We start from the raw sequence: 13,945 nt of genomic DNA, 5'->3' as shown, positions 1-13,945 counted from the left end.
GTTTTCTTTCTATGTGTGTTCTATGTGTCTGTGTCTATGTGTTCTATGTCTGTGATGTCTGTGTGTGTTTACTCTGCACGGCTTCCTCTTCCTGTAATGACATCACTTCCCTGCAAAACCGCAGACAGGCGATGTACATTACCGGAGGTAAACCGCAAAATACCGCAGGGAATAACGCAGGAAAACGCAGTGAACCGCACAGAATTTGCTGCCTGCGTTATTCCCTGCGGGATTTCACGATTACATTGGAGTCAATGGAGTGAAATCCCGCAGCGATGTGCGGAAAAGAAGTGACATGCACTTGTTTTTGCTGCGGGATTCCCGCAGCAAAACATGCAGCTGTCAAATTCCGCCCAGTGCGCACAGGATTTTTTTTCTCCAAAGGATTTGCTGGTGATTCACTGCAGAGATGTTATGAACATTTTCTGCAGCGAAACATGCAGCAAATCCGCGAAAAATCCGCGGCAAAATCCGGTAAGTGCGCACATAGCCTTAATTTTTGGTCCTTTGCATCAATAAAACAAGCGAACTGAAGTTCAAATATCATTGTTTCAGACTCTCATTTTTCTTGTGTGCCCGAGTTACCTTTTGCCACTAATCTAATTTTTCTCGGAGGCACCAGCAATTTATTGAGTGAGCCAGACTTTATTCTATATTGAGCTGCGGGAGAAGGACTGTGACAGGAGAAGAAATAAACAAAATAAATCTCCTAGACTGACAGCACAAAAGACTTTTTTTTCCAACCTGCAGTCAACCGAATGTGTGTGTTTAGGATTCAGCTCCTGTCAGTTGAGACACAGGTCTTGGGAGCCGTTTCCTTGGACTGCAGCCCACCCCGACACGTGACTAGGACAGGCTGTTGTTTGAATTACTTGAAGGGGGCCATATTATCACATTCTTGGTGAACCCATTTAAGGCTGCTTTGACACTACTTTTTTTTAACATGCGTCATGAACGTTTTTTTGCTGTAAAAGCGGATCCTGCTTTTACAGCAAAAAAACGCATGTGTTATTTTGCAGGATCCTGTCACTTTAAGTTTATGGGCGGGCATTGGAGTCATGTGATCGGGAGTCAGTGGAACTGAATGTGATAGACTGGGAGCTGGCATCTGACAGCTGCGGAGGCTCGTAACCAAGGTAAACATCGGGTAACTTGCTTGGATACCCGATATTTACCTTGGTTACGAGCGTCCGCAGCTGCTAGGAGCCGGGCTGCCTGCTCCCTGCACACGTAACCAACGTAAACATCAGGTAACTAAGAGAAGCGCTTTGCTTGGTTACGCGATATTTACCTTGGTTACGAGTATCCGCAGCTCTGAGGAGGAGGTGAGAGAGAGGGGGCGGGAGAGAGAGAGAGGAGAGGGGGCGGGAGAGAGAGAGAGGAGAGGGGGCGAGAGAGAGAGAGAGAGAGAGAGAGAGAGAGGAGAGGGGGCGAGAGAGAGAGCGAGAGAGCGAGAGAGAGGGGGTGGGGGGGAGAGAGAGAGAGACAGAGAGGGGGTGGGGGGGAGAGAGAGAGACAGAGAGGGGGAGAGAGAGAGAGAGACAGAGACAGGGGGGGTGGGGGAGAGAGAGAGAGAGACAGAGAGGGGGTGGGGGAGAGAGAGAGAGACAGAGAGGGGGTGGGGAAGAGAGAGACAGAGAGGGGGTGGGGGAGAGAGAGACAGAGGGGGTGGGGGAGAGAGAGAGAGACAGAGAGGGGGTGGGGAAGAGAGAGACAGAGAGGGGGTGGGGAAGAGAGAGACAGAGAGGGGGTGGGGGAGAGAGAGACAGAGGGGGTGGGGGAGAGAGAGAGAGACAGAGAGGGGGTGGGGGAGAGAGACAGAGAGGGGGTGGGGGAAAGAGAGAGACAGAGAGGGGGTGGGGGGAGAGAGAGAGACAGAGAGGGGGTGGGGGAGAGAGAGAGACAGAGAGGGGGTGGGGGAGAGAGAGAGAGACAGAGAGGGGGTGGGGGAGAGAGAGAGACAGAGAGGGGGAGAGAGAGACAGAGAGGGGGAGGGGGAGAGAGAGACAGAGAGGGGGAGGGGGAGAGAGAGACAGAGAGGGGGAGGGGGAGAGAGAGACAGAGAGGGGGAGGGGGAGAGAGAGACAGAGAGGGAGGGGGAGAGAGAGACAGAGAGGGAGGGGGAGAGAGAGACAGAGAGGGAGGGGGAGAGAGAGACAGAGAGGGAGGGGGAGAGAGAGACAGAGAGGGAGGGGGAGAGAGAGACAGAGAGGGAGGGGGAGAGAGAGACAGAGAGGGAGGGGGAGAGAGAGACAGAGAGGGAGGGGGAGAGAGAGACAGAGAGGGAGGGGGAGAGAGAGACAGAGAGGGAGGGGGAGAGAGAGACAGAGAGGGAGGGGGAGGGAGAGACAGAGAGGGAGGGGGAGGGAGAGACAGAGAGGGAGGGGGAGGGAGAGACAGAGAGGGAGGGGGAGAGAGAGACAGAGAGGGAGGGGGAGAGAGAGACAGAGAGGGAGGGGGAGAGAGAGACAGAGAGGGAGGGGGAGGGAGAGACAGAGAGGGAGGGGGAGGGAGAGACAGAGGGAGGGGGAGAGAGAGACCGAGGGAGGGGGAGAGAGAGACTGATCACCCGAGGCTGGTTTCTAGGCATGCTCAGTAGAGCAAGCAGGATCCTGTCTATCAGCATGCCAGCGTTCACATGCGTTTGCGTGCAGTATAGTCAGGATCCAGCGATTTGCAGTATTTGGACGCAGCTCAAAAACGCTACAAGTAGCGTTTTTAAAAAATGTTAAAAAACTGCAAGTCGCTGGATCCTCACTATAACGCACACAAACGCAGGTGAACGCATGTTGACGCGAGTCCATTGCAAATGCATTGAAATGAAACTGCATTTGCACTGGATCCGTTTTTGCGTTAAAAAAACGTTCAGGACGCATGTTAAAAAAACGTAGTGTGAAAGCAGCCTAAGGCTATGTGCGCACGTTGCGTAAATACATGCAGTTACGCTGCGCTTTGTAGCGCAGCGTAACTGCATGCGTCCTGCGTCCCTTGCACAGTCTATGGAGATTGTGCAGGGGCCGTGCGCACGTGGCGTTTTAGAGCGCAGCGCTTCGGCTGCTGCCGAAGCGCTGCGTAAAAAGAAGTGACATGTCACTTCTTCCGTGCGCTTTGCCGGCAGCTCCTGCTCGGTCTATGGGAGGAGCTGCAGGCAGAGCGCATGGAATCTGCTTCACTACGGACATTTCTGCAGCGATTTAAAGCGCACATGTGCTCTTCAGATCGCTGCAAAAGTTTCTGCAGTGAACTGTACGCAACGTGCGCACATAGCCTAAGGAGTGTGTAAACTTTACTACAGATTAGTTAATTTTACATATAGAAGACATAAATTAATGACCCGAATTTTAGTTTTTGAGGGCCATAATATACTATTGTATGTAATAGTTGTTAATACATATGGATGCAATAGACACCTACCTAAAGAACCACAATCACACCACTATTTCTCTTTTGGATCCATTTCTTTACTCGAAAGAAATCGAAAAATGGATGGTAATCGACCTTGACCCTCAGGATGAAATACTGGATTAGATTGCATGTTAATCCAGCCCCAGTGCACTACTCCAAGACTTGCTCCCATAACAATCAAAACTTTGTAGCTCTTCCATACTGATTTTAGTCCCATCACTGGAATCAATCTACACAAAAACAAAAAATATATATAAGAACAATAATGCTACAAACTGGAAATAACACAGCGGGGACTGGAGAAAGACGCATGATTTTCTACAAGAATATCCAGTTGTGCCAATTTCAGTCCTCTAAAACAGAGGTCCCCAACTCCAGTCCTCAAGGCCCACCAACAGTGCAGGTTTTTAGGATTTCCTTAAGGTACCGTCACACTAAGCAACTTACCAGCGATCCCAACAACGATAGGGATCGCTGGTAAGTTGCTAGGAGGTTGCTGGTGAGATGTCACACTGCGACGCTCCAGCGATCCCACCAGCAACCTGACCTGGCAGGGATCGCTGGAGCGTGGCTACACGAGTTGCTGGTGAGCTCACCAGCAACCAGTGACCAGCCCCCAGCCCCCAGCGCCGCGTGGAAGATGCTGCGCTTGGTAACTAAGGTAAATATCGGGTAACCAACCCGATATTTACCTTGGTTACCAGTGCACGCAGCTACACGTGCAGAGAGCAGGGAGCAGCGTACACTGAGTATGGCTCCCTGCTCTCCTAGTTACAGCACACATCGGGTTAATTAACCCAATGTGTGCTGCAGCTACATGTGCACAGAGCAGGAGCCGGCACTGACAGTGAGAGCGGAGGAGGCTGGTAACAAAGGTAAATATCGGGTAACCAAGGACAGGGCTTCTTGGTTACCCGATGTTTACATTGGTTACCAGCCTCCGCAGAAGCCGGCTCCTGCTGCCTGCACATTTAGTTGTTGCTGTCTCGCTGTCACACACAGCGATCTGTGCTTCACAGCGGGATAGCAACAACTAAATAATGACCCAGGACATTCAGCAACAACCAACGACCTCACAGCAGGGGCCAGGTTGTTGCTGGATGTCACACACAGCAACATCGCTAGCAACGTCACAAAAGTTGTTCGTTAGCAGCGATGTTGCTTAGTGTGACGGGGCCTTTAGTATTGCACAGGTGTTAATGTGATTACCTGCCCAGGTGCTGGTTCCAACAGCAGTGCAATGCTAAGGAAATCCTGAAAACATGCACTGTTGGTGGGCCTTGAGGACTGGAGTTGGGGAACCCTGCTCTAAAAGCATGCTAAATGGCTATGGAGACCTCCGACATAGAAAAAGGTTTTTGATATCCATTACATATTGCAGTAAGTTTCACACAGCAATCTTCTTCTTTCCCTCATTCATTTTCAGACCCCCTGAAATGCTGTTTTCTGCCTGATCCACGTTTCAGCTTATTCTCATGTGGAATTGTCTCTCCCAGTAATACAGGCTGAACTGGAGGATTATGCATCCGGCATTCTGCTGTCCTCGTTGCTCATATAGCAGCACAGCTTCTATCCTGCACTTAGTTCCTCATCGTGTGCTTTCCCTCTTTCACGGAGACGGTTGGTACTTTTTCACATCTCACCTCTTGAGATCTCTCCCTGTTGCTATTGCTTGCTCTCTCCATCTCAGCACAACGCTCAGTGATTGGCTGCAGCAGTAACATGATGTCACCACTGCAGACAAAACACTGAGACTCAAGCAGTGGCTGGACCACAGGAAGAAACATATATACGAATATTTACCATCTACTTTCCTTAAAGGGAACCTGTCAGGTCCAATATGAACCCAGAACCACGAGCAGTTCTGGCTGCATATCTCTAATCCCTGCCTAACCGTCCCTGTATACACTAGCATAGATAAAGAGATCATTAGTAAAAGTTTTTCTAAAGATCTTTTATCGTATGCTAATGAGCGAGGGGACTAGTCCACTGGGCGTCAGTTCCCCAGCCAGTCGCCCCTCATTAGCATGTTAGTACACCCCTGTAGGTGTACTAACATGCTAATGAATACTGAGTGTCACAGGATGATATCATTCACCTCTCCGCTGCCATACGCTGGATTTCAGCTCAGTGCGCATGACCCCAGAGTTTGGATCATACGCACTATGAAGCCGGGTGTATGTGTCCTGGTTTCAAACTGAAGTAGTGCACATGAGCGAAATTCCAGGGTCATGCGCACTGAGCCAAAATCCAGCGATGGCGGCAGAGAGGTGAGTGATATCATCCTGTGACACTGTGTATTCATTAGCATGATAGCATGCCCACAGGGACATACTAACATGCTAATGAGGGGTGACTAACGCCTAGGGGACTAGTCCCTGCGCTCATTAGCATATGGTAAAAGATCTTAAGTAATACTTTTTCTATAGATCTCTTTATCCATGCTACCAGATAGAGGGACAGTTAGGATTAGTAATATACACCCAGAACTGCTCATGGTTCTGGGTGCATATTGGACCTGACAGGTTGCCTTTAAAAGTTTCTTTCGGAAAACATGTTCCCCATCTAAAAGGTGTTTAATAAAAAATATTTGCAATAAGAACGCCGGTAAAATCCCTGATGAAGCCACTTCAAGACAATGACTGCCGGTCTGTTCCTGAAGTGGCTTTACCTGAAAAAGCTCAGTCAGCGTCTTAAAGATGCCGTGTGTACAAAGCCTACAGCTACGATTTCTGGTACAAAAAGTCACATTTTTGTGCAACGTGGAAATGTGCAAATATGTTGCGACTTTGGCCGGTTTCACTGCAGTTTTTATTAGCCCTGTCTCAATAAGTAGAACAGGGAAGGAGCCAGCAGGTAGCTACACCCTCGATCCATCAAAACCACCAGCGTTAGGCAGGGCAGAAATACTACTCCAGTCATGGACTGGTGCAATTACACTCTGAAAATCTGGCTCTCCCTTCCCCAACACAATACTCCTGAGGAGGAAGGGCGAAACAACCTCCTCACACATGTAAGTGTCGCGGGCGGAGGGGTCGGGAACGCCGCTCGCCTGAGGGTTCGCTGGCACTCGGGTCCAGTGTTTCTGCCCCTCGGCGGCTCGAGCCCGGGGCCGGACCCGGGGGCTCGAGCAGCGCCTCCTCGCCCACGAGTGAAAAGGGGGAGGTTTGGTGGTGGGATGTCGGTTGTGACGCCACCCACGGGTTGTGGTGATGGTGTGCACCACCGCTGCTGGTGACAGGGGATCCCGGGAGCGATGGCGGAGAGCAGCTAAGGTGTTGACCCCTCCGTGGGTAGGGGCTGTTGGTCCCGGGGCCCCGGTTGGGGAGTAGGGATAGATGCAGGTGCCGATGTGGGGAGGCAGCGTGGACGCGGGTGCGATGTTGCGGTGCAGCGTGGCGCCGGATGGCACTGGTGTACTCACTCAGGTAGACAAGAACAGAGTCTCTGGTAAACCAAACGGCTGGATGGACGGGGCCCGCAGTCGGCTGCGGCGTCTTCACTTTTCCCGGATGGGTTGATGGCGGCTGTCTTTCTCTGCACCTGTGTGTAAGTGTTTGACCCCTATGGATTCCCACGGGTGGTCCGCTCCCCGGCTTGTACGTGTCGGGAGAGCCCATTTTGCCCGCAGGCGCTGGCCCTTGGATCTCTGGCCGTTGGCGGTGACTCTTATCGGGACGGGTTGGGCTGTTGCCTTCTGACGGGACTTGGTTGGGAATGAACCCCTGAGGTCCAGACCGCAATCAGAGAATTCAACCTTTGCGGCGGCTTCCGAGCCTAATCGGGGTCTGAGTACCCTGCCTTGGTGCTTGGCTTTAATCTGCTCCCCGGTTCGGTACCGGCGGGCCACCGCCCGACCCCGGTCCTACAGTTCCGCAAACCTCCACCAACTCCTGCAGACAGCCACCACCGTCTGCCGACCTTGCTGATCGTGCCTGGGCTCCGACCCAGGCACACACAGACTTTCTCCTCTCACACTCCTCCACTCAACTAAGACTGAACTAACTTTTCCCGCCTCCAGGCCTGTGAACTCCTCAGTGGGTGGGGCCAACCGCCTGGCTCCGCCCCACCTGGTGTGGACATCAGACCCTGGAGGGAGGCAACAAGGGTTTTGTTTGATGTTCCTGACCGGGGGGGAGGGTGTGAGTGTATGTGTTATTCTGTGACCCCTGGGGTCCAGGGCGTCACATAAGTGCCTACCGAATCATCACCGGCGTTAGTGGGGCAGCCTGTCCATACTATGGGTCCTACCCCTTCTATTTACAGGGTGTTCACTCTCCTTTATATTACACTGGTGCAGCTCATACTAGGCCACTTGGCTTCCATACTCTATTTGTCCCCGTACTTTATAGCAGCACCTTGCTTTGCTTTTTATATATCTAATGTTTATTTATTTACACATGATTTTTAACCCCTTTACGACCGCCGATACGCCTTTTAACGGCGGTAAATAAGGGTACTTTTTCCGATCCGCCGCTTTTTAACGGCGGTCGGAAAAAAGGGTCTAGCGCCCCCCAGAGTCAGAAAATTTCCGGGGTCTCAGCTGCCGGGGGTAGCTGAGACCCTGGAGATCATGATTCGGGCCGGTTTTTCCGGTCCCCGCTCACCTGATGACCGGTATACACCGTATACCGATCATCAAGTTATAGTAAATGACCGCGCCGGTAAAAAATGATTTATCTCCCATCTGGCATGATCAAACATGCCAGATGGGAGATAAATCTTTTTCCCGGTTCCCTCCGGTCCCCCGGTGTCCCCAAAGTGCCCCCCCCGACCCCCAACCCCCTCCCGAAAATCCAAGATGGCCGCGCGCACCGGCGATCACAGCAGCGCGCCGGCCGCATTTCCACTGTTCCTATGGTTTCTGTCGTATGTGCCATAACACATGCGACAGAAACCTGCTCCCTAGGCCCTGCCGGGTCCCCCCCTACCCCCCCCCCTGGTGTTCCCCGGTGTCCCCCGGTGTCATACATACCTGTCGCAGCTCTGATCCTCCGCGGCCCCCTCCTCCGGCTCCTTCTCAGCAGACTCCGGTCACATGAGCAGAGCGCAGCTGTCAGCTTCCTGTGTTCAGAGAGCTGTGCTGGCTGCTCGCACTCTGCAGCTGTGACCCAGGGAGGGTGGGTGCAGATTCTTTGCACCCACTCTCCTCAAATGGAGGGTCTGCCCTCCTAGAAAATGGGGGATACGTTCCCTGAACGTGTCCCCCATATTCTAGAAGGTCCAGAGTCGACGTGGGACGTCCAAATGGATTATTGTGGATTTTTTTTTTTTCTTTTCAATAAATTGGTCAATCAGGGAATGTTTTGGGGAGTGTTTTTTCAAATAAATTTTTTTTTGTTGTCAATTTTTTTTTTTATTACTGTCAATTAGTTATGTCGGGTATCTGATAGACGCCGTGACATAACTAATTGCTGGGCTTGATGCCAGGTGACATTACACACCTGGTATCAACCCCATTCATTACCCCGTTAGCCAACGCACCAGGGCGCGGGATGAGCTGGGGCGAAGCGCCAGAATTGGCGCATCTAATGGATGCGCCACTTCTGGGGCGGCTGCGGCCTGCTATTTTTAGGCTGGGAAGAGTCCAATAACCGTGGCTCTTCCCATCCTGAGAATACCAGACCCCAGCTGTCAGCTTCACCTTGGCTGGTGATCTAATTTGGGGGGACCCCACGTTTGTTTGTTTTTTTTAATTATTTATTTATAAATAATTAAAAAAAAAAAAAACAGCTTGGGGAGCCCTCCAAATTGATCACCAGACAAGATGAAGCTGTCAGCTGTGGTTTGCAGGCTACAGCTGTCTGCTTTACCCTAGCTGGCTATCAAAAATAGGGGGGACCCCACGTCATTTATTTTAATTCTTTTTTTTTTGGGCTAAATACAAGGCTAGGCATCCTTTAGTGTCACATGAAAGGCACTAAAGGGCGCCAGCTTAGAATATGCAGGGGGGTGGGACGTTATATATGTTTGACATCTATCCATTCATCCATTGTAGCATTTTACGCTGTGTGCCCACAATCAGGGTTTGCAACGTTTTGGGCGCAGAGTGTTTTCCCTGCGTCCATAACGCTGCGTTGTGCAGTAGAAGCACAGTGGCAGGATTTTTAGAAATCCCGTGCCCACTGTTTCTTTTCTCCGCAGCATAAATCGACCTGTGGCGCAGCTTCCCGAGCCTCAGGATGTCAATTTATGCTGCGGAGATGAGTGTTCTCTGCAGGTAGAATAGAACTAAAGTCCACAGCAGCCTGAACCCAAATCGTGGGCATGGGCAGCTGCGTTCTCCCGTGGACAACACTCACATTTCTGCAGGAGGCCGACACTGGGTACTAGACGCCGTGTCGCTGGATCATGGCCACATAGCCTAAAGGCTACTTTACACGCTGCGATATCGGTCCCGATATCGCTAGCGTGGGTACCCGCCCCCATCTGTTGTGCGACACGGGCAATCGCTGCATCGCGCAGATGCGTCACACATACTTACCTGCCCGGCGACGTCGCTGTGACCGGCAAACCGCCTCCTTTCTAAGGGGGGCGGTCCGTGTGGCGTCACAGTGACGTCACTGAGCGGCCGCCTAATAGAAGCGGAGGGGCGGAGATGAGTGGCCGGAACATCCCGCCCACCTCCTTCCTTCCTCATAGCGGCCGGGAGGCAGGTAAGGAGAGGTTCCTCGTTCCTGCGGCGTCACACATAGCGATGTGTGCTGCCGCAGGAGCGACGAACTACATCGTTACTGCTGCAGTAACGATAATCGAGAATGGACCCCCATGTCACCGATGAGCGATTTTGCACGTTTTTGCAACGATGCAAAATCGCTCATCGGTGTCACACGCAGCAACATTGCTAATGCGGCCGGATGTGCGTCACCAATTCCGTGACCCTAACAACTCCGCATTAGCGATGTCGCAGCGTGTAAAGCCCCCTTAACAGTGAGAAATTTTTTGCTACAGCAACAGTTTTGTGAAGTACCTGTGGATTCAAAATGTTTACTATACTCCTGAATAAAATCCTTGAGGGGTCCAGTTTCCAAAATGAGGTCACTTGTGGGGGGTTTCTGATGTATAGGTGCCCAAGGGGCCCTGCTAATGTGACATGGTGCGCGCAATTTACTTCAACTTTTCCAAAATTCAAATGGTGCTCCTTCCATTCCAAGCCCTCCCATTTATCCAAACAAAGGTTTTTGGCCACATGTGTGGTATCCCTGCGCTCACAAGAAATTAGATAACAACCTGTGGGGTACACGTTTTGTTGTTGCCTCTTGAAAAAGTGAAAAATGTGTCGCTAAATCAACATTTTTGTGAAAAAAATGAAAATTTCAATATGGCAACCTAAGCTTATCAAATTCTGTGAAGTATTCGTGGATTCAAAATGCTCAATATACACCTAGATTAAAGCCTTGAGGGGTCTTATTTCCAGAATGGGGTCACTTGTGGGGGACCTCCACTGCTTAGGCACCTCAGGGGTTCTCCTAATGCAACATGGCGTCCGCTATTGATTCCAGCCAATTTTGCAGTCAAATTGCACTCCTTCTCTTCTGAGCCCTGTAGTGTGCCCAAACAGTTGATTTCCACCACATACAAGATATCAACAAACTCAGGAGAAATTGCGCAATAAATTTCATGGTGATTTTTTTCCTGTTACCCTTGTGAAAAAAAAAGCTACCTGGTTGAAGTAACAATTTTGTGGTAAAATTTTATTTTTTTATTTTCATGGCTCAACGTTATAAACTTCTGTAAAGCACCTGGGGGTTCAGGGTACTCACCAAACATCAAGATAAATTCCTTGAGGGGCCTAGTTTCCAATATGGGGTCACTTGTGGTGTTTTTTTGCTGTTTACGTACCTTAGGGGTCCTCCAAATGCGACATGGTGCCCGCAATCTTTTTCAGCCAAATTTCCTTTCCAAAATTCAAATATTGCTCCTTCCGTTCCAAGCCCTCTCATTTCTCCAAACAAAGGTTTCAGACCACAAGTGAGGTATCACCGCGCTCATAAAAAAGTGGGTAACAAACATTGGGGTCACATTTTTGGAATTACCTCTTGAAAAAGTGAAAAAATTGATGCTAAAGCAACATTTTTGAGAAAAAAATGAAAATTTTCAATGTGACAACGTAACGTTATCAAAATCTGTGAAGTACCTGTGGATCCAAAATGCTCACTATACCCCTAGATAGAAGCCTTAAGGGGTCTAGTTTCCAAAATGGTGTCACTTGTAAGGGGTTTCTGCTGTTTAGGTACCTTGGCGGACATGTAAATGCAACATGGTGCCCGCAATCTATTTCAGCCAAATTTGCTTTCCAAAATTCAAATATTGCTCCTTCTGTTCCGAGCCCTCCCATTTGTCCAAACAAAGGTTTCTGACCACATGTGGGGTATTGGCGCGTTCATAAGAAAGTGGGTAACAAGTTTTGGGGTTCATTTTGTTGTGTTATTTCTTCTAAAAGTGAATAAATTTGGGGTAGAGCAACATTTTAGGTAAAATTTTATTTTTTGCTTTTTTTCATTCCACTTTGCTTTAGTTCCTGTGAAGCACCTGAAGGGTTAATAAACTTCTTGGATGTGGTTTTGAGTACTTTGAGGCGTGCTGTTTTGAGAATGGTGTCACTTTTAGGTATTTTCTGTCACTTAGGCCTCTCAAAGTCACTTCAAATGTGATGTGGTCCCTAAAAAAATGGTTTTGTGAATTTTGTTGAAAAAATGGGAAATTGCTGATGAACTTTGACCCCTTCTAACTTCCTAACCCCAAAACATTTTGTTTCAGAAATTGCGCTAATGTAAAGTAGACAAGTGGGAAATGTTATTTATTAACTGTTTTGTGTGACATAACTCTCTGGGTTAAGGGCATAAAAATTAAAAGTTTGAAAATTGCAAAATTTTCAAAATTTTCATCAAATTTCCGATTTTTTCACAAATAAAAGCAAAAAATATCGTTCTAAATTTATAACTATCATGAAGTACAATATGTCACGAAAAAACAATGTCAGAATCACCGGGATCCGTTGAAGCGTTCCAGAGTTATGACCTCATAAAGTGACACTGGTCAGAATTGCAAAAAATGGCCTGGGCATTAAGGACAAAACTGGCTTCGTCCTTAAGGGGTTAAAGAATAAAATGATTTTGTACTCCAATATTCTCCTCCTGTAGTTGTATTTTTGGTACGGCGCACGACCGGCGTAGCTGAATGACGTTTACAAAATGTCCCCAACGTGCTAATCGTTTCCTATCTGTGGAGTAACATTTATATAGGAAAGGGTTCTTTACAGTTAGAGCAGTGAGATTGTGGTGCCCACCCACAAGACGTAGCAATGGCCCAGAAACTTGGAGAGGAGGGGCAGATGCTTTCCTCCTGCCAACCCCAATGGTGGGCGAATGTATAACTGGGGCAGGTTGGTTCAACCTGACAGACAGAAGCATTTTTCAACCTGTATATTAAAAAGCTTTAGCGAAAGTGAACCGTTGCCCGTAGCAACCAATAAGCTGTGACCACGTGCTGCCGGACTCCAGTGGTGACATTATCAGAGCATTTCCCCTGAAGCCCGGTGCAGACACACGGATGGGTTTGCAGGGAGTTTCAGGCTGCAGCTTTCCACATCACGTGACACTGACAGGACTGTTATCACTGTGTAAAGAGAAGTCCGCACTGAGTGAGTGTGATATGTTATGGGAGGCGCAGCCACCTGCCTGACAGCTCAGCCTCACCTGTACCGTGCACACCGGGCCCCACAGCTCAGCCTCACCTGCGTGCACACCGGGCCCCACAGCTCAGCCTCACCTGCGTGCACACCGGCAGGAAGCGACAGCACCGCGCACAGGTCACCTTCTCTGCCGGGAATCTCGCTGACAACCTTCCACCAATAGGAGCGCGCTTCTCATATTGGGCAATGTAAGATTCAATGGAACATGAGCGGTGATTGGTTGTTGTGTAACAGCTCCATCGGGATAGTAGAAAACGAGGGGAAGAAAACAGACTACAAGAACATGGCGACGGGCTGCAAGAACATGGCGATGAGCAGCAAAAATATGGCAGTGGGCTGCAGGAACATGTCGATGGACTACAAGAACATGGCAACTGGCAGAAGAAATATGGCAACGGGCTGCGAGAACATGGCGACGGACTACAGGAAAATGGCGATGGGCTGCAAGGACATGTCAGCGCAGTGCAGGAACATGGTGATGAACTGCGAGAATATGGCGCTAGGCCACAGGAACATGGGGACGGGCTGTAGGAACATGGCAACAGGGTGCAAGAACATAGAAACAGGCTGTCAGAACATGGCAACGGACTACAAGAACATGGCGACGGACTGCAAAAAAATGGCGCTAGGTTATAGGAACATGGGGACGGGTTGCAGAAACGTGGTGACGGACTACAAGAACATAGCGACGGACTGGACTACAAGAACATGGCGATGGGCCACGAGAACATGGTGACAGATTGTCTTTGAGGACGACGATGGACTGGAAGAACACAGCGACTGAACGCAAGAACACGGTGACGGGCTACAAGAACACAGCTGGCTAAATCATTGTAACAAGAATAA

The 13,945-nt window shown here is 49.8% G+C and overlaps 1 protein-coding gene across 3 annotated transcripts; it reads right to left on the bottom strand.

Moving 5' to 3' along the window:
• Positions 1-3,436: 3,436 nt before the first annotated feature.
• LOC142296077 (uncharacterized) lies at positions 3,437-13,256 on the bottom strand. Of its 3 annotated transcripts, none has more exons than XM_075339292.1 (2): positions 13,177-13,256; positions 3,437-3,635 (listed from the first exon to the last, which is right to left on the bottom strand). In XM_075339292.1, the coding sequence occupies exon 2, from the start codon at positions 3,620-3,622 to the stop codon at positions 3,437-3,439; it is 186 nt and encodes a 61-aa protein (XP_075195407.1). In that variant the 5' UTR covers positions 3,623-3,635; positions 13,177-13,256. The 3 variants fall into 3 exon arrangements, with proteins under 3 accessions (XP_075195407.1, XP_075195408.1, XP_075195409.1); XM_075339293.1 differs by having other exon boundaries at positions 13,142-13,226; XM_075339294.1 differs by having other exon boundaries at positions 13,104-13,177.
• Positions 13,257-13,945: the final 689 nt, after the last annotated feature.

This window comes from Anomaloglossus baeobatrachus, chromosome 3, assembly GCF_048569485.1.
Source record: "Anomaloglossus baeobatrachus isolate aAnoBae1 chromosome 3, aAnoBae1.hap1, whole genome shotgun sequence".
NCBI lineage: Eukaryota > Metazoa > Chordata > Amphibia > Anura > Aromobatidae > Anomaloglossus > Anomaloglossus baeobatrachus.
This window is presented reverse-complemented; position numbering and strand designations above follow the sequence as displayed.